At 43.4% G+C, this 27680-nt stretch overlaps 1 protein-coding gene across 1 annotated transcript in view; it reads left to right on the forward strand.

Annotated features, from left to right (window-relative positions):
• The window catches only part of MOCOS (molybdenum cofactor sulfurase), an 84655-nt gene extending 57510 nt beyond the window's left edge, over positions 1–27145 (forward strand). Inside the window, exons 9-15 of the mRNA XM_077917663.1 lie at positions 7143–7305; positions 12986–13067; positions 16424–16548; positions 18432–18537; positions 19857–19983; positions 23909–24013; positions 25114–27145. Of these exons, the coding sequence (XP_077773789.1) occupies positions 7143–7305; positions 12986–13067; positions 16424–16548; positions 18432–18537; positions 19857–19983; positions 23909–24013; positions 25114–25227 (822 nt within the window). The 3' untranslated portion in view covers positions 25228–27145. The remainder of the gene's footprint in view (positions 1–7142; positions 7306–12985; positions 13068–16423; positions 16549–18431; positions 18538–19856; positions 19984–23908; positions 24014–25113) is intronic.
• Positions 27146–27680: the final 535 nt, after the last annotated feature.

The raw sequence follows: 27680 nt of genomic DNA on the forward strand, positions 1-27680 counted from the left end.
GGCCGTGGAACTGTGCTCTCTGGCAACAGGGGGAGGAGGAGGAAGGACTCAGTAATTTTCCAGTTCTACCTGCCTGCATAAAACTACAAAAACTTGGAAGCTGTCAACCACTTCACAGATACTGTGCAGCTGGAGGCTGCGCATAGAATTCTGGGTCACAAATTCTGCTGACTGGCATTCAGATCATGAGGCAACTTCACAGCAACTAAAGTTAAACTTTTTTTTACTCATTGTCTTAAATATATGGAATGTTTAGTATCAAAATAAATATTATGCTAATATTCTGTTCTCTTGAAACAGCTCTTGTCTACTCAAGGAGTTGAGTGGTGTTGACAGTCCCACATCCTTGATGACAGTTTCTGGTGGGGCAGTTGCTGAACAGGTCCATATTTTGAATTGGCTGGAGAAGCTAGCAACATTGCCTCTGCTCCATGACTCACTCCCAAATATGTCAAAACACAAGACCCCCCCCCCATGGGCGTAGCCAGGATTTATTTTAGGGGGGGGAAGCATTGTGTTAGGCAGAGTTACTTGCAACGCAACTGGTCAGTTAAGTATGCCCCTTGTCTCCAGTATCAACAGCACTAGTCACGGATGCCAGGATATCAAAGAAAGATCTCTTTCATTCCTGACAGTCCCTGAGTAAATAGTAGTAGAGATTATCAATTTTCTGCTTATCTTCCCAGTTTTATTGAAGTCTGAAAGAAAACACAGCCTATATTTATGTTCATACTGGAGGGAGTGGCTTAAAGAGTCTTTTGCTTGTGCCTTGGCATGAGAGAAAGTGATTAAAGTACATAATAAACAAAGAAATCAGGCAAGCAGAGGACCAATCTAGGAGGATCATTCATAGCTGACAGTGTATCCCCTTGAAAACTGAATGCCATCTCCCCCCGCCCTGCATCCCAGAGATAACAACTCTTCTTTTGTGAGCATACTCATCCAGGGCTGAAAGAGGGCTGTCAAGAGCTCTTGATTTTGCCAGGGTTGGTTGAAGCTGCCTCCAACTCAATTCAACAGCAACAGCAGCAATAGTTCAGAGATTGGACTGTAGGCATTGTTACCCCGGGGCCACTGACTGTGGCAATAGGTCAAATGTTGGGAATTTCAAGAACAGCCTCCCTGAACCGGCTTCACGTAACACATACCCATCACTACATTTTAGTTTGGGTGATTTTACAAAAATCCCCCAAAACTGCTTAGTAGAGTGCATGGAAATGAATAACTTAATCCTAAAACTTACAATAAATATTAATTCAGTAATTAGCATGCTTGTGTGCACTGACATGACATGGGCTGCAGGCGGTGATGGGCGTACAGCAATTGAGGAAACACTTGATTAACATGTTATAATTGAGAGGATGCTGATTTGCATTACAAAGAAATGTTAACATTAAAAATACATTTGCAACAAAAATACGGCATTTAAGTGTTGCGGTGCTATTTGAAAATTCTCTCTTTGAAGATTTTAATTGCTTTTCTTTTTCAAAGTTAATAACATTACCACCTTGCCTGTGACACTCCCCCCCCCCACCGTTTTCTGAATAAGGCATGATGAAGTAGGTAGATGGCCTACACGCTGACCTAGAATCTGACTTTCCTTTGCAATGTATTTTGCAGTGCTTTAATAGATGTCAATATTATTATAGCTTCTTTTATGAAAACTTCCTGCTGTGGATCACAGCCCTGCATCTGCATGAAAATTGAGGTCAAAGCCATTGAAGGCTCACCTGCATTAAAAATATATTCTGTTCAGTAATAAGTTTTTTAGTTGCCTGGGAGTTTAAAGCAAAACATAATAAGAAACATTACCAAGGCAGTCACATATTTTTCTCAAGTATAAATGACACATTACTTTCGCATGCGATGAGCACAGCCCTTAATTCAGAGGTGCAATCTTGGAAAATGAAGACTCGAACTCCAATTCAGAATTCCATTGGCAGAGCAAAGCGACTGCTGAGGGCAGAGTTATGCAAATGAAGCATATTTACATACAGGTACCGGTACTTCTGGCAGAATTTGCAAAGTTTTCTTTTTAAAAGAAATGAAGCTGAATTCTGCAATCTGCATGAATTATTCAGGTTAATCTAATATACAAGCACCAATCACTCAATAAGGCCAGCTTTATTTGCTGTGGTAAAAGTTGTGTTTCCAATAAAGCTTACATGGGGTCGAATTCTCTTAGGAATTCTCTCCCTCCTTCCACTGTATCTGTCTTGTCTCGGCCTGTCAGAGAGTCCCGTTCTCTGACAGGTGGTCCCAAACACCAGTCAAGTTGACCTTGGGAAGAATGGTGAGGAAGGGAATCCCAGTGGATCCTTTCCGCTCCAAATTCCTTATCTATAGCCATGCCTGTACCTGCCCCATACCTCCCTTTTGTGCATGGGTAAATCTGTTTTGACCACAGTAGCAATGGGACTGGACATCAGCAATGGAGAAAACGATTCCATGAAAACACACACACATACTTATAAATGTTTAAAGCGCATGGATTTTGCATTGTAAATGCTGCAGAATGAAAAAGGTAAATTTTAAACATTAATAACTTCATCGTAACAGCAGGTTTCAGGCTATTCATATTTGCTCAAGACTACATAAATAAAAGAGTATTTAATCTCAGATGCAATAAATACTTTAGACTCACTGAGATCACTGTGCACTAGATTTTATTCTAATTTTTAAGTGCTCCCAGGTCTAAGATGAATTATAATATTGTTCTCTTTACGTTTTCCTGAATAAATCAGTCCACCTTTTTCACTACCTCATTGCCAAATAATAAAACAGGATATTCTAATGGAACTTCCTCAGGCTGTTTCAACACCCCGCCACTGTGGTGAGCTTTATCTTTCTTGTTAAAATCTGCTTGATTGGCTTGGCATCATTTTTTCTGGAAAATGCAATCTCCCTGTATGTTTGTCAGATACCATACAGGGGAAAGGGGTGGCTGTTAAAAGGAGGAAGGAGGAAGGCACGAACTTTTTCTGGCAGTTTTTTTGTTTTGTTTTTAGTGAATATATATGACATAGCACTGAATGCTTCTTAGGGTTCATCCATACTTCCCTTTGTCCTGTGATTTCTTCCATTTGATCTCTATCTTCTAGGCATGGGTCCAAGAGCTTCTTTTGTCTCGCCACTTTCCCCAGGGAAACCCGGTGATTAACGTTTGCTCCAGTTCAACAGTAAGCAGCGGGTTTTCCCAGGGAAAGCAGCAGGACAATTTAAAAATAATAATAACCAGATTTGTGTCTGAAGTCACAGACCGAACAGAAGTGTGTATGAGTCTATAGCCACAAAGCTAACCATTAGTGCTATGTACTGAAGTTCTCACCCTGGGCCAGCAGGGAGATACTGTAGATAGTTGAGGTCCACACAGGGACGCGGACTTATAAAAAATATTGGGGGGGCCCGGGAAAGCTCATGAATAATAAATAAGCTCATGAATATGCAAATAAAGTGGCGCCGCCTCCTCGTGAGCGAATAGGGGAGAGCGTGCTGCGCCTATTAATCAGCTCCAAAGGAAATTGGGTGGAGCTTTTGCTCGGGAGGGAGGGCAGGAGGCATGCAGCCCGCCCCTCCCTGTGCATTTTGGGCTGGGGGAGGGGCGGCGATGGCGCTCTGCTGGAGGGACACCGGAGATTATTGGGGGGGCGGAGCCCCCCCAAACGAATTTTTGAGGGGGCTCGGGCCCCCTCAAGCCCCATGGAGTCGGCGCCTATGGGTCCACATATGCAAATAAGTCATCGAAAGTGACGTTCAGTGATTGGATAGTTACAGAAAATGGTTACTGTTGCTTTCTAGTGGAGCTCTATATAAGCAGGCTGACTGAACCCTTCAGTTCAGTTCTGTTCTGGCCTGTGAATAAACAAGAGCTGTTTGAAGAATCGCTGTGTTGTCTGATATGTTCACCCACAACTTAACAATTAGCTAGAGCTGTGGGAAGTAAAGTGGATGCTCGGGTTGCGAACGTGATCTGTGTGGGAGGCACATTTGCAACCCGTGGCGCTGCATCTGTGCATGCATGGTGTCGCGATTCGGCATTTCTGCGCTTGCGTGAGCGCTGAAACACGGAAATAATCCGTTCTGGTACTTCCGCGTTCGGCGCGGTGCACAACCTGAAAACGCACAACCTGAAGCGTCTGTAACCCAAGGTATGACTGTAGTTGTTCTGGAACACGTGTCCTAGTAGCTTCCTGGACAGAGGCAGAAGGTGAACAGAGGTCATCATTCCCTATAGGGGGGACATGTAGCGAAAATGTCACTCCAACTGCCTGCCCCCTCCATGAGGGAGGCATCATCAGATCCAGTGTAACCCTCAGGTTTGCAGGTAGTCAGAATAATTTAGGGGGAACCCTGAGAGAACCTCCAAAACAGCCCCATAAGAACTCTTCACACAGTGCGTAGCTGAACTATGGGATCCACTCCCACAAGAATAGATGGCTCCCACTAACTTGGATGGCTTTTAAAAGCGACAAATTCAGGAGAGGATAAGGCTCTCAGTGGCTACTAGCCATGGTGGTTGTATTCTGCCTCTGTTGCTGGAGGGAGAATGAATAAGTGAATCACAGGTGGAGAGAGTGCATTCGGGTTTTGCTTTTGACCAGTAGCTGGCCATCGGCCGCTGGACTAGGTGAGCTATTGATCTGATTCAGTAGGGCTGATATGTTCTGAACTCACTGGTACAGGGTGTTGACTGAGAGGGTGGAAACTGGCGAGTGGGGGTGGGAGAACAGAATGGAGTGTCTGGAAAAGGGAGAGGAGGAGGAGAAACACATAGATATCACAAGAGGGAGGAGAGAGATTGGGATATGTTGTTTCTTCATTCACTCACACACACACAAAAAGGCTGTATTAAGATATCCTCAGGTATGGAAGTGAATGCTGCCCATAGATGTCAGTGGCGAAATCAAAGACTTTAATGTACCTGAGACTGGGCACACGTTTGTCCACCTCCCTTCTGCAAAAAAATCAAGACAAAAAGAGAAAAACAGCATGGTGGCCACTGAGGATAGAGCCTGATCAATGGGCACAGAATGCTGACTGGCTGCAGGAATGACAATGTTCAGGGGTCCAGCTACTCCAGCAGGGATGACAGTGGAGTTGCTGGAACCCTGAACAAAAGCACTCAGTGCTTCAAGATTTTGTTGAAGGGCCCACTTCTATAACATGGTGACAATTATCCATATACCATTAAATTATGTAATATTTATAATTTTGTATAGTGTCCTTCAATCCTGTTTTCAATATTGTGGCTGAAAAGCCAAATCTCAGTTTTTTCTATCTATCTATATCTATCTATCTATCTATCTATCATCTATCTATCTATCTATCTATCTATCTATCTATCTATCTATCATCTATTTATTATTAGCCGCCCCTCTGACTAGGTTGTTCAAGGCTGTTCCCAACAAATATTAAAAACACAGTGAAACATCAACCATTAAAAATTTCCCTGAACAGGGCTTCCAATGTCTTCTAAAAGTCAGGTAGTTGTTCTTCTCTTTGACATCTGATGAGAGGGCATTCCACAGGGCAGGTGCCACCACCGAGAAGGCCCTCTGCCTGGTTCCCTGGTTCCTCATTTCTCACAGTGAGGGAACTGCTAGAAGGCCCTCAGAACTGGCTAGACATGGGGGTGGAGACGCTCCTTCAGGCAGGTATACTGGGCTGAGGCTGTTTAGGGCTTTAAAGGTCAGTACCAACAATTTGAATTGTGCTTGGAAATGTACTGGGAGCCAATGTAGGTCTTTCAGGACCTGTGTTATATGGTCCCAATGGTCACTCCCAGTCGCCAGTTTGGCAGCCGCAGTCTAATTATTCCTAACAAGGGCAACAATCCAGGTAGAGTGGCCTTACTGCAGCTTCTCTTTGCCCTGCTGCCTAACACAATAAAGTGCATCCAGCCACTGGATTCTGCTGCTGGGGAAGGAGCCTTGCCCTAAAACCAGAGGTTTTCAACCTTTTTGAGTCCACGGCTCCCTTAACCAACTACATTATTTCTGTGGCTCCCCTGTGGGGCTCAGGAGCCCAGTTATGTCATCCCTTGCTTGTAGAGCAGGCAGCCCCTCACCCTTTTTCGAATACCCTCCCTTGTGGAGTGTTCCCTCATCCTCCTCTCTTTGAGAGTCCTCTGGGCAGCTGCTGCTGTGGCTGCTGTCCTGGTCTCTGAACTTCTCCCCACAAGTCTTTGGGAGGCAGAGGCATGAGAGGGCATCAGAAGAGGGAGGGAGGGAGGGAAGGAAGGAAGGAAAGAGGGAAAGAGGCCAAGGTTGCTCGCGGCACCCCAAGATGCCACAGCACACTGGTTGAAAACCACTGCCTTAAGCTGTTCCTAACTTCCCAAATTTTACCGAGTCTTTCCCCCAAGTTATTAGTCTAAGGATAATCTCTGTTTTGTACTTGTGACATTTATTTTTATGTTGATAATTTGTATATTGCTTTGATTATTTATGTTGATAATTTATATATTGCTGTTCTTTGTAAGAAATAAACAGATCAATTTCAGTTATAAAATCAATAAGACATCGCATACATTAAAACATCATGTATTAAAAATGCTTTCTAAATAAAAATATTCTCCCAGAATATGTTTTGGAATTTGTGGCATTCCAAATTCCTGCACAGGTTCTATCCTCCAGCAGAAAAAAGCTGGGATTGCAGTGGGAAACTGATCCTCTAGAACAGGGATGTCCAACAGATCGATTGCGAAGCTCAACAACTTTGGCTTCCCAACAAAAAAAGCTCAATAACTTTGGTAGACCACTGCCGGGGTTTTTTATAGTGGGAGTAGATCGCAGTCTCTTGAAAGTTGGACATGCCTGCTCTAGAACACTGGAGCCAAATTCCCCCTAGACATTCATGATTCAGAAGGACTTCTTCCCTGAACCCAGAGAAATTTGGGGTGCACCTTAGTCTATTACTCCTGTTTGCTGTTGACAGACAGTATGCTCTCATATCCTTTCAGCTCTTGCAGTGAGGTATTGACTATTAAAAGTCTCTATTTTAAAACCAGAAGTAAATACCTACCATTTTTAACTCGGTAGTTAGTTTCAGTCATGAATAGTTTTTCCATTTCTTTGCTCAGCATCTGTGCACATCTGCAGCTTAAAGACTTACTAAGTGAGCAGTGGTCTGTTTCCCATCAGGTGATGCGGTGGCCCATCGGAAATAAAGGTTTGCTGTATGATCGTAGCTTCATGGTTGCCAATCACAATGGCGTTTGCATCACTCAAAAGCAGGAACCGCGACTGTGCCTCGTGCAGCCCTTTATTGACCTGGAGCAAAATGTGATGATCATCAGAGCAGAAGGTTGGTATGCAAATCTTCATTATCATTTTATTGTAAGATGGTTTCAGTACAATTTGTAATATCACGAATTACTAGTGTTTCTGACATGCCTTTCTGAGAATTTCTGGTGTTGCAAATCAAATAATAGATACCAAGTATGTTATGGTTCCAGCTGTTTGGAGTGCTTGGACAAACTATTAAGGGGTGGCTATCCTCTACTTTTGGGGTCTGATCAAGACCCAAAGCATTTTTTTTCTGGCCCCTTAACTGTTTTTTTCACAGTGACAAAAAGAGGAGAAAGAAGTTGGCCTAGTGTTGGTTTGGGCAGATGGAAATGTGCCCCCCGTGATCAGATCAGATATTCTCCCACTCAGCTGATCTACCTGCATTATCTGAGGAGGGATGGCACTGTTTCTATGTGTACATGAAAGGGTGAGGTGGTTGATGGAGAAGGGCTCTTCTTATGTTCTTAACAGGCATGTGGCAGGAATTATGAATGCAACTAATCAACCGCAGCTAGGTCCCCCCCCCCCCCGCATCTTTGTATATTTGCTCACATGTCAGTTTGCCAATGCAGAGGATTCTGGGGCACATTCTAGGGTACACCCCATTCACATTGGGCCCAGTTAGGTTTATTGGGCCTTATTATCGTTGCTCTGTAGCTGTGCAGTGTAAAGAAAATTGGTATACAGTGGTACCTCAGGTTAAGAACTTAATTCGTTCCAGAGGTCCATTCTTAACCTGAAGCTGTTCTTAACCTGAAGCACAACTTTAGCTAATAGGGCCTCCCGCTGCCGCCGGAGCACGATTTCTGTTCTCATCCTGAAGCAAAGTTCTTAACCCGAGGTACTATTTCTGGGTTAGCGGAGTCTGTAACCTGAAGCGTCTGTAACCTGAAGCGTATGTAACCCGAGGTACCACTGTATATGTGCAAGTCATATTTAAGTGAAGCTTGTCTGTCATTACTCATTAAATAACTCCTTTCCATCATTTCTCTGTCCCTCCCTTTCTGCAAGTAACTCAGCCTTAGATTAAGAGGCCGTGTTTTGTTCACGCAACATTCCTGAGGTAGTGACTTGTCAAAGGCAACCCAAGTGGCCATCAAGGTCCTTTGGATGCCTGAGTCAGGATTTGAACTCAGATTTAAGAGGTCCAGATCTAATACTCTAATTACTGTAGCACACTGTTCCACAGCCTTTCAGCATGTATGCAAAGAACCTTGACGTTTCTACAATGTGGGAGAGGTGGGTTGTGGTTCTGACCATTTCATCGTAGGTTAGTAACGCAGTGTTTAAAAGTCAGTAGTGACATCCCTGTTAGCTTGATCAGGTTCTTCATGCCTGAGTGTAAAAATACAGAAAGGATGGAAAGCCTTTAATATATTGAACATATATTTCACTTAGCTACAGCAGCAGGCCTGTACTTTTCATTTTTTAAAAAAAAGTATTTTTACTTTCCTAAACTCATTATTTATGTCTTATATATCTACATCTGAACTATGTTTGCCATCTCCTGGTGATCTTCCATTTTTACTTGGCCTGCATGCAACATTATTAATAATGCATATCCATTTGTTTAAGCAACTGGTTCCAAATATGTTAAATCCTTTACCTGCTTATTCTTAGTTGTTGCACAAAACATTGCTTCTTTTGGTTTCCTGTCAAGGATAAAAAGGTAAAGGTACCCCTGCCCGTACGGGCCAGTCTTGACAGACTCTAGGGTTGTGCGCCCATCTCACTCAAGAGGCCGGGGGCCAGCGCTGTCCGGAGACACTTCCGGGTCACGTGGCCAGCGTGACAAAGCTGCATCTGGCGAGCCAGCGCAGCACACGGAACGCCGTTTACCTTCCCGCTAGTAAGCGGTCCCTATTTATCTACTTGCACCCGGGGGTGCTTTCGAACTGCTAGGTTGGCAGGCGCTGGGACCGAACAACGGGAGCTCACCCCGCCGCGGGGATTCGAACCGCCGACCTTTTGATCGGCAAGCCCTAGGCGCTGGGGCTTTTACCCACAGCGCCACCCGCATCCCTAGCCCTGTCAAGGATACTCCTATTTTAATGAATTGTATTACTGAAATAAATAGGCATAGAACCGGGTTAGTAAAATCTTAAACTTAGGACAACAAGCCCTTCATAGAGACCTTGAGTCCTGCCTTGGGTTTCATTTATTATCCTGATGCCATAAAAAGAAGCCTTTTATGATCACTCAGTTGCACAGAAGGAGACTGGAATACATCAGCGTTAATTGTACAAACAAATGTTTCTTTAGTAATTACTCTTCATTGATGGATTAAATACTATGAGAACAATTCAGCTAAAAATTGAGACACTTTTAAACCAAGCTGATTTTCAATCTCAGTGGGAGACCTAAATGTGTTAAATTAAATAAAAAAAGCTTAAAAGTGCTTTAACTTTAGTTGGATTGTGCCCCATATGTTTTCCATGCTGTGTTTTAGGTTCATTGGCCACATTGTTTAATTTGGATTTACTTTCGCATCAAAAATCCAGTAAGTTTAAAAAAATCTTTGGCCAAGGACCGATTTGCAATATAAAGTCTCTATCAGGAAAGACCTTCAGAGCAATTTTCTTCCTGCTTTTTTCAGAACTGAATTATTTTAAAACCTTCAGATTCAATAGCATATTATATGTGTGTACATTGTTTAAAATCTTGGAGTATATTTAAAAGATACCTGAAGTCAAGCTACTGTGTGGCAGCATGTGTAACTCAGAAAAGGAAGCCATTTTTCTCCCATCTCCATTGCATCTTTCAGGTTTTCCCCACTGGTTTGCAGGATGTGCCATAAAGGCAAGGCTGCACCTGACATAGTTGTATTGGCAAAGTGTATATTGAAAACGGACGTGGGTGGCGCTGTGGGTTAAACCACAGAGCCTAGGACTTGCCGATCAGAAGGTCCCTGCTCCTGCCAACCTAGCAGTTCAAAAGCACGTCAGAGTGCAAGTAGATAAATAGGTACTGCTCCGGTGGGAAGATAAACGGCGTTTCCGTGCGCTGCTCTGGTTCACCAGAAGCGGCTTAGTTATGCTGGCCACATGACCTGGAAGCTGTACGCCGGCTCCCTCGGCCAATAAAGCGAGATGAACGCCTCAACCCCAGAGTCGTCCGCGACTGGACCTAATGGTCAGGGGTTCCTTTACCTTTACCTATATTAAAAACCTAAGTATAAAACAGGGGTGGCGCTGTGGTCTAAACCACTGAGCCTGTTGGGCTTGCCGATCAGAAGGTTGGCGGTTTGAATCCCCGCGACGGAGTGAGCTCCCATCTCCTGCCAACCTAGCAGTTTGAAAGCACGCCAAAAAGTGCAAGTAGATAAATAGGTACCGGTCTGGTGGGAAGGTAAATGGCGTTTCTGTGCGCTGCTCTGGTTTCGGTGTTCCGTTGTGCCAGAAGCGGCTGAGTCATGCTGGCCACATGACCCGGAAAAACTGTCTGCGGACAAATGCTGGTTCCAGTCATGGTCTGTGACTGGACTTAACTGTGAGGGGTCCTTTCCCTTTGCTTTTTTAAAATATAAAACACAGCATTGGAATGAGAAAATTCTGGGAGCTGGCCCTGTTGCTTTTATCCTGATATTTTCTGAGATGATGCCTGTGCTATTCACTTGAAACTAAAATCTCTTTGGGTTAATGAAGTACTAAGATATGTGGCCCTGAGATAGTAAAATAATTTGTTTTGCCATGTAAGATTATTTTCAATTAACCACATCCAATGCCATTCACATTTTTCTCTTATCTCATAAACCATTTCAGCATCTGCATCCCCTCAGTTCATTTTTTCCAGAAGGGAAAATTACAGCTGAGACAGTTAGAGTTGAATTTTTTTTCTTTCTTTTTAACCTGAGAAGATGTCCTTGTGCATGCAAAAATGTTTTGGTGTGCTCTCATTTTGCCTAGTGAATATTTTTCGAAAACATATTTTAAAATGTCAAGTATTTGTATTTTCTTCCTTTCGAATTTCTCTTTCCCCCTCTTAAAAGAAGCCTATATTCTCATTTATTAGAGGTGACATAACTGGGATAAGACTTATTTTCATAGGCTGCAGCTATCACAGCTGCAGTAAATTTCTGCCTATTCCAATGTATGAAATACAGAAGGAATAAAGTTACTAAAAGCTAAAATTGTGCATTGGCAAGCGTGCTGTGGGGATCAAGGTTGCAGAAAACTCTGCTATATCCTTGTTTAATGATGATTTGGAGCCACCTGCAGGCACAAAAATATATTTCTGTATTGAAGCTATAACATTTTGATCCAGCACAGATGTCATGCTAGCTCCCGTAGCAAATGATAGTTTGCAGAACAGAAGCTGGCCTCAGGAATGTGGATGTCCAACCTGGCATGGTTTGACAGCCCCAGATGGCCCATGAGGAGAAGGAAGAAGCAGTAGATCCAGGGATAAAGAAGAGAGGTCCTTCCCTTCTGACTCCAGGGGTTTTGTCCATTCCTCTAGAGGAGCTCAAAGCCTCACCAGGGAGGAGGGAGGCCTTTGACCAGCCAGAGGGGCCAGAAAGGAGGAGCTGAAGGCAGAGGGGCAGATACAGTTTTGTTGCCAAGAACCATGTGTCCCCTTTGCAGGTCCCCCCCCCCCCCATAAGCTCAACAATTTATGTATCCGGAAGATTATTTAACTTTTAGAATGTCTGCCAGTATGCTTTTTACTATGTTTTTATTTTGTTTTTAATTGTTGATGTTTTGTGATGTGTTTCTAATGTTGATAAAGGATGATGATGATGATGATGGCCATCACTGCCTCTTGGGGGAGCAAGTTCCATAGTTGGACTATGCACTACATGAAGAAGGCATTTTCTTAAAAATTTGATCTAAATCTTCCGACATTCATTGGATGTCCATTATTTTAGCATTATGAGGGCGGGGGGACTTTTCTACACACCCTGCACAATTTTATAAACTTCTAACATGCCGTCATTTACTTACCTTTCCTCTAAAATAAAAGGTCCCATAGGCTTCATAGAGGAGTTGCTTCATCCTCTTGATCATTTTGCTTGTCCTTTTACGAATTTCTTTTCAACTATACAGCATCCTTTTTGAGACTGTCCTTTCCCTTATGAGGGGTCTGGATCAGTTTATTTTTTGCTTCTGAGTCCGTACCATTACTCCGCTTCAATAAAGATCACTTCCTTAACTTACAAGTACTGACATCTGCTGCTGTGTTTTGGAGCAGGAGCCAGAACACTGGATTTGTGCAACACTAAACTCCAGCAAAGAAAGAGTGGCAGAATGTACTTGCTGCCAAGGCTTCTGATTTGCAAACTGTGGTTTGCAGGGAGCTAACAATCTATCTGCAACCAACTTCTGCCCAGAACCCTTTCAAACTGCCACTAAAAACATTGAAGCGTCAGTCCAGACATTCTTGTTCATAGATGCATGTAGGGATCTCCAAGATGGGCAGTGCTGTTAACTCAGAGACCATTCCCCCCTTATTGAGGATTGTGGGCTGGCTAGAATCAGTCCCCTATAAGCCTCAAACAGATGATCTAAGACTTCTTAGTTGCACAGGTTCACCTATATGCTTACAGCCTCAATCCACCACAAAATGCATTCTCAGGTTCTAGGTGAAGAATTTTCAAGGCAAGCATTTGGTTTCCATTAGCCCATGACTTGGATCATTCTATTCAATGCTATTAAAAATGGAGATATGAATAATGTTTTCTGTAACTTTTTATGTAGCGATGGATCCCATTTCTGTATCCTTGGAAGAAGACAGTGAAAGTCTGACTCAGACCTGCCAGAGTAAAGTCTGCTCACACAGGTGAGAGGGGTGTGAACCCACAGAGCTTGTGTTGGTGGAATGAATGAATCTTTATTTGCATCAGCAAATATTGGCCATAGCAATAAAACAACAATACAATATACAAAGAATAGAAATAAAAAGCCAATTATATAAAATACATTTTAGGGTTTTGAATCAATAGTCAAATAGTGGATCTTATTCCGATTGCCCCAGTAAAAAACCTTGCAACCTTTGCTGTCTCCTGCCAAGGAGTGTGGTGGAGTCTCCTTCTTTGGAGGTCTTTAAGCAGAGGCTTGACAACCATATGTCAGGAGTGCTCTGATGGTGTTTCCTGCTTGGCAGGGGGTTGGACTCGATGGCCCTTGTGGTCTCTTCCAACTCTATGATTCTATGATTCTATGCTCATCTTGATCTGCCAAGAGAAATGACAATGTGTTGCTGGAAACCAATGTCCTTCTTCCCAGGGCAGAGGGCGTGGGTGAAGGGAGCTGTGATTAATCCATATGAGCACAGTAGCTGTGTTTGGATGTAAAACTAAACTATTATTTGTGTTTAAGAGTCTTAGTGGGGCTTTGGAGAGAACCAGAGGAGTATGGTTATCTTTGGATACAAATTCTAGGGAAGGACAGAAAAGAATGATACCACTCTGTACATCAAGGGAGATACAGAGTCCAACAAACTAAAAATTGTAAAAAGGGCAGACATATGCACAAAATTGTTATGGGTGGCAATACTGGGTGAAAAGAGTAGTTTAGTACTTGGGGTGTGCTATTGTTGCCCTGACCAAAATGCTTAGGGTGAGCTTGAGATGAAGAATAAAATCAAGGAGGCATCCAAAACTGGAAGTGCTGCAGTGATTGGTGACTTCATTTATTCACACATAGATTGGGCACATGTACGACAAAGACGTGACATTAAATAACAGTGCCTTAGAACCGTTCATGTTTAATGTTTATGTGTCATGTTTAATGCTCATCACTGCTAAAACCATAAAGACAAAAAATGAAACATTCTTTTAAAATGTTAGTAGTTGGAGACAAGCCAGGGAGGTGTTCCTCCCTGTGGAACACCCTCTCTCGGATGTCACGGAGATAAAGAACTACACAACTTTTAGATGGCATATGAAAGCAGCCCTGTATCGGGGATGGGTGGAGTATTATTATTATTATTATTATTATTATTATTATTATTATTACTATAATAATATCCCACTCTTTCTCCGAAAAACCTCTTTGAAACATATTTAGATGGCAAGGGAGTCAAAGTTGTGCTTAAAGGACGATAAGTATGGAGAGAAACTCAGTAAATCTTTGCATCTGTCTTCACGGCAGAAAATAAAAGGCAGATCCTTGTATCTGAACTAGCCTTTGCAGGTAAAGGTAAAGGACACCTGGACGGTCAAGTCCAGTCAAATTTGACTGTGGAGTGTAGGTGCTCATCTCCACTTTCAGGCATTTGTCCACAGACAGCTTTCTAGGCCATGTGGCCAGCATGACTATACCACACCTCACCAAAGAACAAATTGAAAATCTTAATACCCCAATAACGCTGCTGGAGGTTATTACAGTGGTAAAACAAGCTAAGTTAGGGAAATCGCCTAGACCTGATGGACTACCCTCGATGTACTACAAATCCTTCCAAGGAATACTGGTGGAGGTAATGAACCAAATTCTTCAAGGGGAAGAAATCCCACCTTTATGGAAAAAGTCATTTATAGTATTAATTCCAAAACAAGACCAAAGAACTATACACCCAAAGAATTTTGGGCCAATATCTTTATTAAGCAATGATTATAATTTATTTACAAATATCATGGCAAATAGAACGATGACAGAATTGAATACAGTAATCCGTGAATATCAAGCGGGTTTTTGCCATCTAGACAAATGAAAAATACCATCAGAAATATTTTGAATATAATTGAATATCTGGAAAAAAAAGGACAGAGAAGCAAGCAGCACTTCTGTTTCTAGATGTGGAAAAGGCCTTCGACAATGTTTCATGGACCTTTATGACAAAGATCCTAGATGAAATGGACTTTGGGCCAGCAATTTTATATTACTAAAGATTAAATGAAAATACTAACTCAGAATATAAATAACCAAACAAAGAGAGAACTGGAAAATGACTTAGGAATTAAAGTGGAAAAGAAAATTAAATACTTAGGAGTATGGATTGCATCTAAAAATCTGAACTTATTCTGAGATAACTATAATAGAGTATAGACTGAAAAGACTTTCAAAAATAGGAGCGTAATTAAAATGAATGATATTTGTCCAATCTCTCCCCCCCCCCATCAAATGCCCAAAATTGGCTGCCATCAACCAGCAAAGAACAAACAAGTGTCAGGCTGCTGCCAGTGACTCCCACAGCTGGTTGCCCAGGAACATACAAAGACAAGGAATGGTCTTACTGTCTGCTTTTATGGGTGTTGAGAAATGCCCTCTGTCTTTGAGCTCTTTGCTCTCCTACTTTCAAGGCTCGCCAGGTTCTGGGGGGCGGGGTCTGGAATGCTTTCTAAAGACTCTGTTGCCCCCCTGGTTATTCCTCTTCCTCCTCCTCTCCCTTTATTTCCCAACTTTTCCTTTCATCTGTCTCTGAGCTGTGGCTTCCCTCAAACCCCTGATATAAATCTATACTGTCTTCCTCTTCTCTGGAAGGGTCAGGCTGTGAAGGCGGTCTCCACCATTCCTCCTCTGCCCAGTCCCTGACAACAAGTAAGGAAGTGGGAAAACTCTGGCTCTTTGGATATCTGAATCAGCCACACGTTTGGGCATAATTCTTTATGTTCAGATAATTGAATATATTGATAATTAATGTTTTGATAGCAGGACCTGTGTGCAATGTGATCTGACTTATTATCCTGGAATGTGAACTGATATTAAAGAAGAGAAGTAATTTGGAGCTTTTTGTTAATGCAAGACAGGATCTCTATGCAGAAGCCAAGCATGGGACAGGGGCAAAGAAAGTGAGGGAAGAAGGGCACATGCTGTGGCACCAGCCCCCAGCTCCATAAACCTTGGTTTCCTGAACCAGGGGTCAGTGCCCAAACCTCACCATCATGTTAAGTCTTGCTAATGCAAGACTTAATTTAGCCTCAATCACCCGTCTGAAATGGAAACAATAGGAAGAAACACAAGAAAATCTATAAAGCGGTTTACAGTTGTGCTATGTACATAACAGAACATAATATTCTCGATTAACAAAATAGTTCTTCCAAATGCTGCTTTTGGCTAAAACTGTGTTATAATGGGTACAGTGGGATTGTAGGTGGCTGGCATTAAAAATATCTAATTATGCATTGCTACCAGCCTGACATGAGTTTTGCATCTGAAAGGGAGCTCTGAATTCTTCCTTCCACTTTTCCCTTCCAGAGTGCAGACGCAGGATTGTGGAGGACGAGCGGCTGATTGGTTTTCTGCCTTTCTTGGCCGGCAGTGCCGCCTGATCAGGCAGAGTTCAGACTTCAAAAGAAATGCTAATAAGAAAGATGAAAAAGGTATACATTTTGCATGGTTGTTAGGAAATGAATATCCCAGTGCTGCAAATGTGAAGTGTCAGCATGGCTTATATGCTCTTTCATAGATGAAAATCAAAATTGCCCCAGTGATACGGGATGCACTGAAATTACAAAATGAACACACGATGGACTGACTTTTAATACCACACAACTTACAGGGGAAACTTCTGGGTTTTATAATAAAAGGAACACCTTTGTATCCAACAACATATAGTGAGCACTCCAAACCATCACTGAAACTCTAGTTGTATTGAATATCCTATTAAATAAAATTGTAATTAAAACAATATCTGAAAATAAAGTACCGTGATATTGTGCATTTCTGTGAGAAAACCAAGGACTTGAACATTATGTCACTTTATTATGTGCTGCAGCATAGGTGAAGCTGCGTATGCCTGTGTTAGGTTAATGCTTTGATAGGCGGCTACTGGGATCCTTACATAGGGTGCTCCAAGCTTTCCAAGAATAAGTAGGAAACAACAATATTATTACCAATATTTTCCAAACACATTCATTGTATGTTGCAGCCCAAGAGAGAAGTAGCTCTTCTCCTTTGCATTATTCTTTCCCTCTGCTCTTAATGCGTAAGGAAAGAACTGTGCACTCTTTTGAGCTATAACGGACACAGAGTACAAGAAACCTTCCCCTTGGTTTCTGGATTTAGAGTTGGGACATGTGATGAGTCAGATGAGACGTCACATGCTGATGGAAGTGAGCCAAGTCAGTTCAAATGGACCAAGTAGTGGTTATGACCAGGCCAGTGGGAGGGCAGGGTTGTTAAGGGTGCATAAGTTGAATAGTAAATGGGATGTTGGATGGGTAATGAGAAGCAAATGAATTTGGAGAGCGAGGCCTTGGAGATGCAAGCAGAGTAAGGAGGGGTTTGGGTTCATGGATGGCAGGGATAGATCATATTAGGAGTGGTGCTCATTCATGGTGATTGCCCCAAGCAATGCTTCCATGCCTTTCAAGAGATAGAATCTTCTTGAAGCTTCTAAGGATTTAATATCTTTACCTGGTATGAATCGAGTGGGACTACACATCCCACTCACCATGTGAGACCATTTTGGCTCTGCCTGATAAGAGTTTTCAAATCCCACCATCTACTGTCAGAGGAAGCTGGAGAGATCAGATGGGGACACACGGGGATGGAGGAGCCTTTAATCCTTGCTTTTCTCTGTTTAGCAGCTGATTCGCAATAGAAGTTCAGGGGAGCAGGAAAGTGGGCTCCTCCCCCCCCTCTCTCTTTCTCTTTCTCTCTCTCTCTCTCTCTCTCTCTCCCCGTGTGTGTGTGTGTGACAGAGAAAGAAAGGGAGAGATAGGAGATTTACTGCAAATTCAGTCCTCTTCAACTTTCTCTGCCTATAGGCATGGGAGCCATAAGAATTATCAAGGGACATAGCTAAGCTGTTTGTTCTTGTGGGTGTCACATGTAGTCTGGCTCCAAGCCATGCAAATAGAGGCAGTCAGCTTGCATGTTGGCCCATTCATGTACAGCATTAGCGCATAAGCAGTGTGCTTGCCTGGCTTCCAATTCACTGACATGCTGATGCATGAAATGACACGCATGGAACCAGGGTGTTTTTTTCAGCTGGCGGTCACCGGAGCTCACTTCTGGAACCTCTCAGGTGGGTGCCATTGCCATTCTAAGAGAACAAGGGATAAGTTTCTGGTGAGCTCCAGCACCTCTTTTTCTAGAAAAATTGCACTGCATGTAACACTTGCGCAAGTAGCAACAGCACCTTTACCCCTCATCTTCACGGTGTCTGTTTTAGGTATAAGAGGCCTTTGATAGAGACTGGATTCCTTCCACTGTGCTCAGAATTTCTAATAACTATCACCTTATATTGAATATATTTCAGGAGAGACCTCTGCTGCAAGGGCCTCACTCTCTCTAGTCAATGAAGCACAATACCTCCTGATCAACAGAACAAGTATTTTGCAGCTAAGAGATAAAGTTGTGGAAAGGTAAGTGCTTCCTCACCTGAAAAGCCACATTTCCTTGTGTTGCCTCTTTTTGTCCTTTCCATGAGCAAGACTTCTTCTGGCCCAACCTGCTTAATGTTTCACTTGTACACTGACTACTGTACATGCACAATTATGGCAACTATTATTCTTAAGAAAAAAATAAGAATGTGAGATGAGCATCTGCTGGATCAGACCATCTTTTCTAGCTTTTCTAGTCCAATGTCTAGTCCATTGTCCACACAGTATTCCAGGTGTGGTCTGGCCAAGGCAGAATAGAGTAGTACTAGATTTAGAGACTAGACTTCTATTGATGCATTACCTTTTTTTGCTACAGAATCACATTGTTGACTCATGTTGCAGTCTACTAAGACTTCTAGCTCTTACATAGGTGCAGCTGGTTATTTCAGGCTGAAAGGGACAAGTGGGACCTAGAAGAACAGAAAGAAAAATCCCTTCTCATGGGCTCCAGTGTTGCTGCAATTCGGGAATTTTTTAAAACGGGGAATTTTGTGACGCATTTACCTAGACTTAGGAAGGTTTAAGATGGCAGCCCTCATCTGACCATACCACCCATGGGTGCCAACTCTCTATGGCTGAGGGGATGGAGCTGCCCCCCCCCAACCTTGAGGGGCCAGGCTTTGCTGTGGCAGGCTTCGCCAGGCCTTCCTGCGCCTGCCTGCGTTGAGCCCTTTGGTCTTTCACACCCCAGCAGCATGTGAACTTGTTGCAGGCAGCACCTATGACACCACCTCAACCCACTGCAGTTGAGCAGCATTACGGCTGTCCAAAGAAGCAACGTGCAGGTATGAGAGATTACGTTCTCCCTTCTTGCTCCTGCTTTGCACCATTCTTGGGTGCTTTTGCCAGGCAGGAATAGGTGCTTCAGCTCTGCCTGTGGTTGAAACAAGAGAAACAAAGAACATGATGAGGCATTAAGAAAAGTGAAGAAGAGGTGGAGTCTGAAGTGACAGGAACCGAATTCCTTCTTGCCTCTTGGGAAGCGGGGAGAAAGAAGGAAAGGAAATTCAGAGCGGAGGGGAGGACTGCGGCAAGCTGGCGGGGCTCCCAGATGAGGAACAGCGAGAGGGGCGGCAAACTCAGTGACCGCCCCGGGCACCATAAGCCCTAGTTACGTCACTGATTGCACTTTTTCAAACTTTGTTCATGTTAGTAATTAAGGCTATGTGAAAGCTTTCGCCTTTTGAATGCAATAGAAATCTGTCTTCATCGAACTGAGAAACATGAAAGCACAAGTGTTACTGAACTCATTTGGGTTAATATTAGACCATATTGTTTCCCCCTCTGCCTCTGTGGAACAGACTAGGTGAATCACTTCCCCCGCAGGAACTCGTCCACCGCTTCCGTGCCAACATTGTAGTCAGCACAGATGAGCCGTTCGAAGAAGACCTGTGGGAGGAGATTGCAGTGGGTCCCCTGCGTTTCAAGGTACAAATGGCTGCAGCTGTTTGTTAGTGTCATACGGCATGCTGGGAAATAGCAGGCAGCGGCTTCTTGCAAGACAATGATTCAGGCAAGGACCTGGAACAGCTTTTTGGGATACAAAACAGCTTTGAGCTACAGTAATCTGAACAACAGTGTCTTACTTTGTGTGTGCAATGGCTCTCTGCTACCACAGAAGTGACCTGGCCTGGCCCTGTGATGCAAGGGCAAGAAGGCAGCCGCTACTGTCAGATTTGTTGAATCCTGGGAGCCAAGACCCAAGTTTGGGGCAGGTACCCTTTGGTAGGAGAACCCCAGCAGAGATTTAACATTGCAAAACATTCAGCAACAAAAACCTGGCGTAAAGCCTTTAAAAAGTGTTCTCCCACTGAGTCCCTTAAATGTCCTCTTTAAAAAGCTCTTTCCAAATTGCCCCACTTCCCCAGCATAGACACTGACCACACATTTGGGTAAGTCATAAGAGAGTTTACTTAAAAAAAAAACATATCTTCAAATGTCAGATCCATGTGCTTTTCCACACAGCAGTCAGAAAAGAAGCACGGGCAGTCAAGACGTTGCTTAGTTACAAAAGGTATAAAAGTTAAACTATTGATAAACTATTGAAAAAAGATCTGAAACAGACGAGGCTGGTCAAAGTCATGTGGCCGGCTGGAATGACCATCTCAAACCTCCTTACATGCTGAAGTCCTCGTGGAGAGAGAAATACTGTATAGCAAAGGCATGGTGACCTATTGCTGCTAAGGTGGAGGATGATGGCATAGGCTCAGCCTGGCAGGACAGTTTATTCTGTTATTTTAACCCCTTCATGCACTGATTAGATTTACATGCTAAAATTATATGAGGCTGGAACCCTACAAGACTGACCAAGAGCCCAGCCAGCAGCACCGTGATCTGCACACTGGTGTTCCTTGTGGCTATGCTGTGGTGGAAGGAGGAATACAGTTGTTGGGCCTGAGAGACTTATGGCACCACTCCCCACTCTCCTCAGGAAGTAAGGATGGAACCTTGCTCAAGTAACTCCCTGGGTTTGCTTCAGGCTCCCCCCCCCCAGTTAGCTTCCTGTTCTCTTTTTATTGAGTCTGCCAATGTTTCCTTTCACTCTGTCAACTTCCCTCACCTGCTCAACTATTCCCTCATAGCCACTTCCAAGAGAAGCCCCTTTGGGAAGAACTTCTTCACAGTGGATTCTGCTTCTCTATTGGTGGTTCTGTGAGGCTCCCAGCATGTACTTGTCTGCTTGTCTAAAATAAATACTACTTCTCATAGGCTGGCCAGATGTCAAGAAAATTCCTGACATGTCCTAGTTTTTGGGGGTAAAAATGGCATCGGGGGGAATTTTGCCAAATTGGCAAAATGTCAGGGAAAACCAGGCTGTATGGCAGTGCGCTGGAAAAAGCAGAGGAAACAGATCCAGAATCACTATGGGGGTGGGGGGTGGGAGGACGTTTCCCACCAAAAGCTCAACTTTGGGGGTGTCAGGAATTTTACTTTTTGAAATATGTCAACCCTAACTTCTCATTGGAGAAAGATTAGACCAATGGGTATAATTGATAGGTATGTGAGGATCCTAGGCACTGCAGTTATAATTAAACACTGTCTATGTTAGTAATAGGAATACTATTATTATTACTTATTAAATTTGTATAATGCCCTTCATTCAAAGATCACAGGACGGCTCACAACATAAAAATACAAAATGAGAACACAAAATACATTATAAAAACAAGAAAAAGAACAAAAACAAACCTTCCCCCCCACACAAAAAAAGCCACAGTCCTTCAAAAGAGTAATGTTGATTCAATTAAGAATTGTAGGCATTTTGAAAGATGTTCTACTTGAAACTAAGTTCTTAGGCACAAGTTTATGCTGTATAATAGAGAACAAAGCTTTAGAACTAAGGCAACCTAGTTAATTGATATAATAGAGAATAACGTGAATAAAATAGAATAAGGAGAGCTGAATGAAAACTTGTCTTGTTGTGTTTTGATTACTTGTATAACCAATATGAAAATGTTCCCTCCTCTATGCTGGTTTGTTTTTATTTAAATTATCATTTTATCTGCCCTTTCAGTCGGAAGAACATATCTTGCAAGGGCTTTTGCGTTCCCAATAGATTGGGGGGTGGGAAACCTGTTTTGCCTGGCTGGGCTGCACTGCCTCTTGGTTGGATGGATGGAGAACTAGGGAGGGGGCATTTGGCCTGGTGGGGATAGATCATACAGTGGTACCTCGGGTTAAGAACTGAATTCATTCCAGAGGTCTGTTCTTAACCTGAAACTGTTCTTAACCTGAAGTACCACTTTAGCTAATGGGGCCTCCCGCTGCTGCCGCACCACTGGAGCATGATTTCTGATCTCATCCTGAAGCAAAGTTCTTAACCTGAGGTACTATTTCTAGGTTAGTGGAGTCTGTAACCTGAAGCGTCTGTAACCCAAGGTACCACTGTATTGTATCGCCCCACCAACTTACGCTTCCAGTCCTGCCCACTTTTAGCTCTGGCCCCGCCCACTGTGGTATGGATCCCCTGGAACATTTCCCATTGTGCAATGCGGCCCTCAGCCTGATAAAGATTCCCCTCCCCTGTTGTAGGAAATGCTATATCCTGCAAGGCAGCGGAGGTTTAAGATCAGAGTTTTCCCTTTCCTGCTGCCTTGTGGGATGTCTTCAGGAGAAGAAAAGGCCAAGGAGTAAACCCTGCACAGATCCAGAGTGGAGTATGTAAAGCAGGCGGATGGTGCTTTGAACGCCTCCCTCAGGCAACGCTGGTGCCAGATGTATTCCTCTGCTTCCTTTTGGACGGCATCAGCGAGGCTGAGAGGCTGAGCGTCTTGTCGTCTGGGTAACCCGGGACCTCCATACACGCAGCTCAGGCTTGTGCCCCAGGGGGGTCACTTCAGTGCCGCAGACACACAAAAAACAAGGCAGGAGGCTGTGTTATTTGATGTCTGCAGTCCTTATGTTAAGAGTTTCCCCCCAGATTCAATTTGGTGGCTGAAGCTGAAAGCATTCTCCAGGTGGCTGCCTGCTCATGGGATCCCAGCATGGCAGCAGCAGCAGTTACTACTAGTTCTTTTCTGAATCCCTTATCCCAGACAGAGAGGAAGCATTTGTTTCTTGTTGTGGCCCCTGCTCTGACAGGGCTGAGCCACTCTGTTGTGCCTGCTCTTCACTGTGGCATCTTCTGGGTAGAGAGCTACATTCTCATGCAGAAGATGGCAGAGTGCAACGGAAGGTAGCAGTGCTTCCTAAGTCTCTGATTTGAATAATAGAATTGTAGAGTTGGAAGGGACCACAAGGGTCATCTAGTCCAGCCCCCTGCAATGCAGGTATCTTTTATCCAATGTGGGGCTCAAACCCACAACCCAGAGATTAAGAGTCTCAGGCTCTGCTGACTGAGCTATCCCAGTACCTTCAAGAATGAGGGAAGAAGCAAAGCCCAATGCCTGCTTCCTATGAAACTCCTACATTCTGGAGTTTACACACACACACAGACACACACACAGACACACACACACACACACACACACACACACGGCATCATCACAGTTTGAGAACTATTCTAGCCAAGCAAAAGCAAAAGCACGCTGTGGCGGGAGCATGGCCTGGGAGACTCTTCAGGGCTGGGCAGAGAAACCTGGAGGGCTGCATTTCACCCCTGGGCTTGAGCTTACGCAGCCTTGATTTTGCAGAAGGGTGAGTAAACACCAATAACTGTGCCAATAAGTGGGGCAAACACTTGCCATGGTTTACATCCCCACCCCCACCCCTGCTCAGCTTTGCAGGCCAAAAATGTTTGGTGCTGGTGATATGGTCAGAATGGTTGCTGCTGACATTTGACTCCTCTAGAAGCAGGTGTGTTGTGATTCCTGGCTAAGTGGGGGCTTCAAGATCTTCTCTGTGCAAATTTCAGGTTATTGGGCCATGCCACAGATGTCTGGTTATCTGCATTGATCAAAAAACTGGAGAACGGAACAAGGAATTTCTTCAGACTCTGGCTGCCACTAAAGACAAAAAAGTCAGTATACAAATACTTTTTTTCAAAAAAAATGTGCCCTTTTCCCTTACAGGGAAGGCTTACAGTTAAAATAAGAACAGCTGAAAACAGAGAGAATAAAGAATAATTTAAATACAATTAAACATTAATAGAATTAATAATAACTATGTATGTATGTATATGTGTGTGTGTATAGAGAAACAGACAAACAGACAGATAGAAGATCTATTAAAAACATACAGACAATTGCAACAAAAATAGCACAGCGTCAGCCCTTTCCTTAAAAGCGGTCAGTTCCCAAAAACCTGTTGGAAGAAGGTTTTCACCTGCAAGTGGAAGAACAACAAGGAGGGAGCCAGTCTAACTTCTCCAGGGAGGGAGTTCCAAAGTTGTCTGGGAGCAGCCACCACCAAGAAGGCCCTCTCCCACATGCCCACCGAGTGTGCCTGTGGGGGGGGGGGGGGGACAAGAGGAGGGCCTTCCTTGAAGATCTCAAGACCCAGGCAGATTCGTATGAGGGAATATACAAATGTGAATGAGCTGCTCAATGGAGCTTTGCACCCACTTCCACAAAACCTTTTGGTTTTAAAAAAGGGGAGAAAGCAGAAAGCAAGGCGAGCTTTCATTTGCCTTCCTTTTTTTTTTTTCGCCCCGTCAAACCCTGAAAGATCTGTAAGTATAATAAACGTTAAGCTTAATTTTTAACAGAGCATCATGCCTCCTTTCCTGTCTACATGGGGGGGGGGGGGGGTTCTTAAAAGTGTTTACCCAGTGATAACTATAGAAAGGCCAAATGCCAGCCCACTAAAAAACAAAACAGGCAGAAATCGTCCCACAGTACAGTAGGATGCAAGCTAGCAAGCCAAAGTCTGGGTAACTTCCACAGCAAATACTACAGTGCTTCCTCGGAACCTTCGCATAAATTAAGGCTGAATTTAAGCAAGAAAAATGGAAATGGTTCTGAACGTCATCTTAAATAACTTGACCATTCTTTCTGTTCATTGCACTGCTTATAGTCCATATACTTATAGGAATTTAGTTTAACCATCCAGAGGCATTGCAGTTGTTACTGTTCCATCTGTTGGGTATTTGATCTTACTTACAAATGTTTCCCCCCTCAGACTAAGTTTGGAATATACCTGATGAATCATCCTGAGATGCAGGTCTCCCATCCAGATACATTGTCAGTTGGATCGCCAGTGTTTGCAGCGGTAAAGAAGATTATCGCGTGTTGAGCATCGGCTGAAGAGCAAACAGGTGGAGGATTCCTCAGCTAAACCTGCATATGGGACGGTCTTGCAGATTATTCACATGTGTTCTCAACAGCAATTTATCTTCTCCAATATTATGAGTAAAAGGTCAATCACCTTTAAACATTCAGAAATGACATGTCACAGCTAATCAGGTGGATAATAATAATAATCATTAATCAGTTTTGAAACATTTCTCTCTGATGCCTCTTGAGTAGCACTTTGCCTGAGAAAAACAGGTCCTGCTTCTTCCCAGACACCACGCACATAGTCCTCCCTAACATGGCCTTGAACATTGCTGTCTCACATCTGGCCCCAGTAATAAACAGAGTGAAAATGAACCCCCTAGAAATTTTTTTGTATAACTATATAATATACACCCCCCCTCACACTGCCAGTCTCCCAGCATCCCCCATACCTTGCATTGCGCCAGTTTTAATCCTCAATTTTACATACAATCAGCTCATAATTAATTAATTAATTAACATAATCTGAATCTCTTCTTATTTCCAACTTCAAGCTTTGGGGCTGATGTAATCCCACTTCCTGGTTTTTCCCAGCTTTTGGTCGCTCACCCAGCAGCTGGGCTTTAGCACCAAATATAAGCCTGAATGGAGGGGAAATTGGCCTGGTTTGTGAGCATCTAAAAAGCATGTGTTAATTATGAGGAGGTGCCATGAGTTTATCCAGAATAGATCATTCCAAAGCAACCTTATCTCCTTTTTTGATGCTGTTACTACTTTGGTCCTATGCCATTTCTTTCCTATCTCTGTCTTGCTTCACCTTCACGCACACACTGGCCTGTTTTGCTCTTTTTTGCTGTTTTGCTCATGGCAAGGCTTCACCACCACAAACATAAAACAGTACAAGATTGTGTCTTTGCAGCCCAAGCCTACAGTCTCTGCAATCCAGTGCTTGCTAGTTCCACTACATTCAGTGAGGCTTGCTCCCTGCTTAGTTTGCATAGGAATACAGCCTACATAGCAGTGTAGCAAGTTCATTACCCAATTTGTGGACTAGCACCAGATTTCCCCTTGTGGTGCATAAAGATTGGTTGTGACACTTCACTTGAGTGGCACATTTGACCAGGGCCAGCCCACTGGCAAGGCAAGGTGAGCCAACCACCACAGGCATCAAGATCACACACACACACACACACACACACACACACACACACACACACCATGATTTCTGAAGTAGATCTTCACTGAGCCCTTCTTCACTGGTGGGGATGGAAATGCTGTTTTGTGGTTCATCTCAGGTGCCAAAATGTCTTGGGCCAGCCCAGAATCTGACCCAATGGAATAGTGAAATGGAATGCAGAGATTTACATGGCTACAGCCTAGATAGAATGCTGAAAAAATGCCAAGTGGTAAATTGAGCCACACTTTTTATTCAAGTGAATAACTGTATTTGTGCACTGTCTACTTAATCAAAATAATTTTGCTGTACATCAATCCTGACAATAAATGCTTTGCAGATATTATCCAAATATTTTTGAAGCTAAATTATTTGTCTGATATTTGAGATCTATATTTGATATCATGGGATACTTGATTCCAATATTTTATATTTAATAATATTTAATAATATTTGATATGACATATGATGTATTAGTATCTGAAAGCATTTTATGGAAGACATGAAATAGACATGAAATAGGACTGTTATTTTTTGTAATACCAGCCAAAACAATCAAGAGAATGTAAACAAATCCAAAGCACTCAATTTGGAGGGGAAATGTCTCTCAGGGCAAACTATTCTGTGTTAGAATTTGCATTCATCTTTCTGAAAAGCAGGTTGAAAATATTTGCCAAATTTCAAATATTAGAAAATATTTGTTTCAGCTAAAATATATAATTAGTTTTTCTATGAGCTCATTTAATTAAACTGACATCTCTTACACTTTTTGCCGAGTGGTTTGTCTGTCTGTTCTCTATTGGGGGCCTTTGAGATATTGTCACCCAATCTGTGAACACAAAGCAGTTGGTTTTCCTCTGTGACGACGTTTTGGATTGAGAAGGTGGACTGAATTGCTCCAGACTGTGCCAATCTTTGGATATACCACTGCCCCTTTGGCATGGTGGTTCCTGAGAGGGGAGGGCAAGCAGACCTGGCATGGCAGCTGAGTGCACAGAGGAGCAGCTCGGGAGCCACCCGCCAAAGGCGCAGGCTTGCTGGCTGCAGGACTTTTCCTCACAGGGAACACACTGATGAAGCAGTACCCGGCAGGACTGGCCCCTCCTGCTTTCTGAAGTGTTGTCAGGAGGGCAGGAAATGAGATATTTGCAGGAAGGTTCCTGAGATCAAGGAACAGGTTTTCATCTGTTCCATTGGTTTAAGTCAGTGTTTCCCAACCGGTGTTCCGCGGCACACTACTGTGCCGCGAGACGTTGCCTGGTGTGCCGCGGGAAAAATTGGCGGGGGGGGGAATAAAG

Source organism: Podarcis muralis, chromosome 13 (genome assembly GCF_964188315.1).
Source record: "Podarcis muralis chromosome 13, rPodMur119.hap1.1, whole genome shotgun sequence".
Lineage (NCBI taxonomy): Eukaryota > Metazoa > Chordata > Lepidosauria > Squamata > Lacertidae > Podarcis > Podarcis muralis.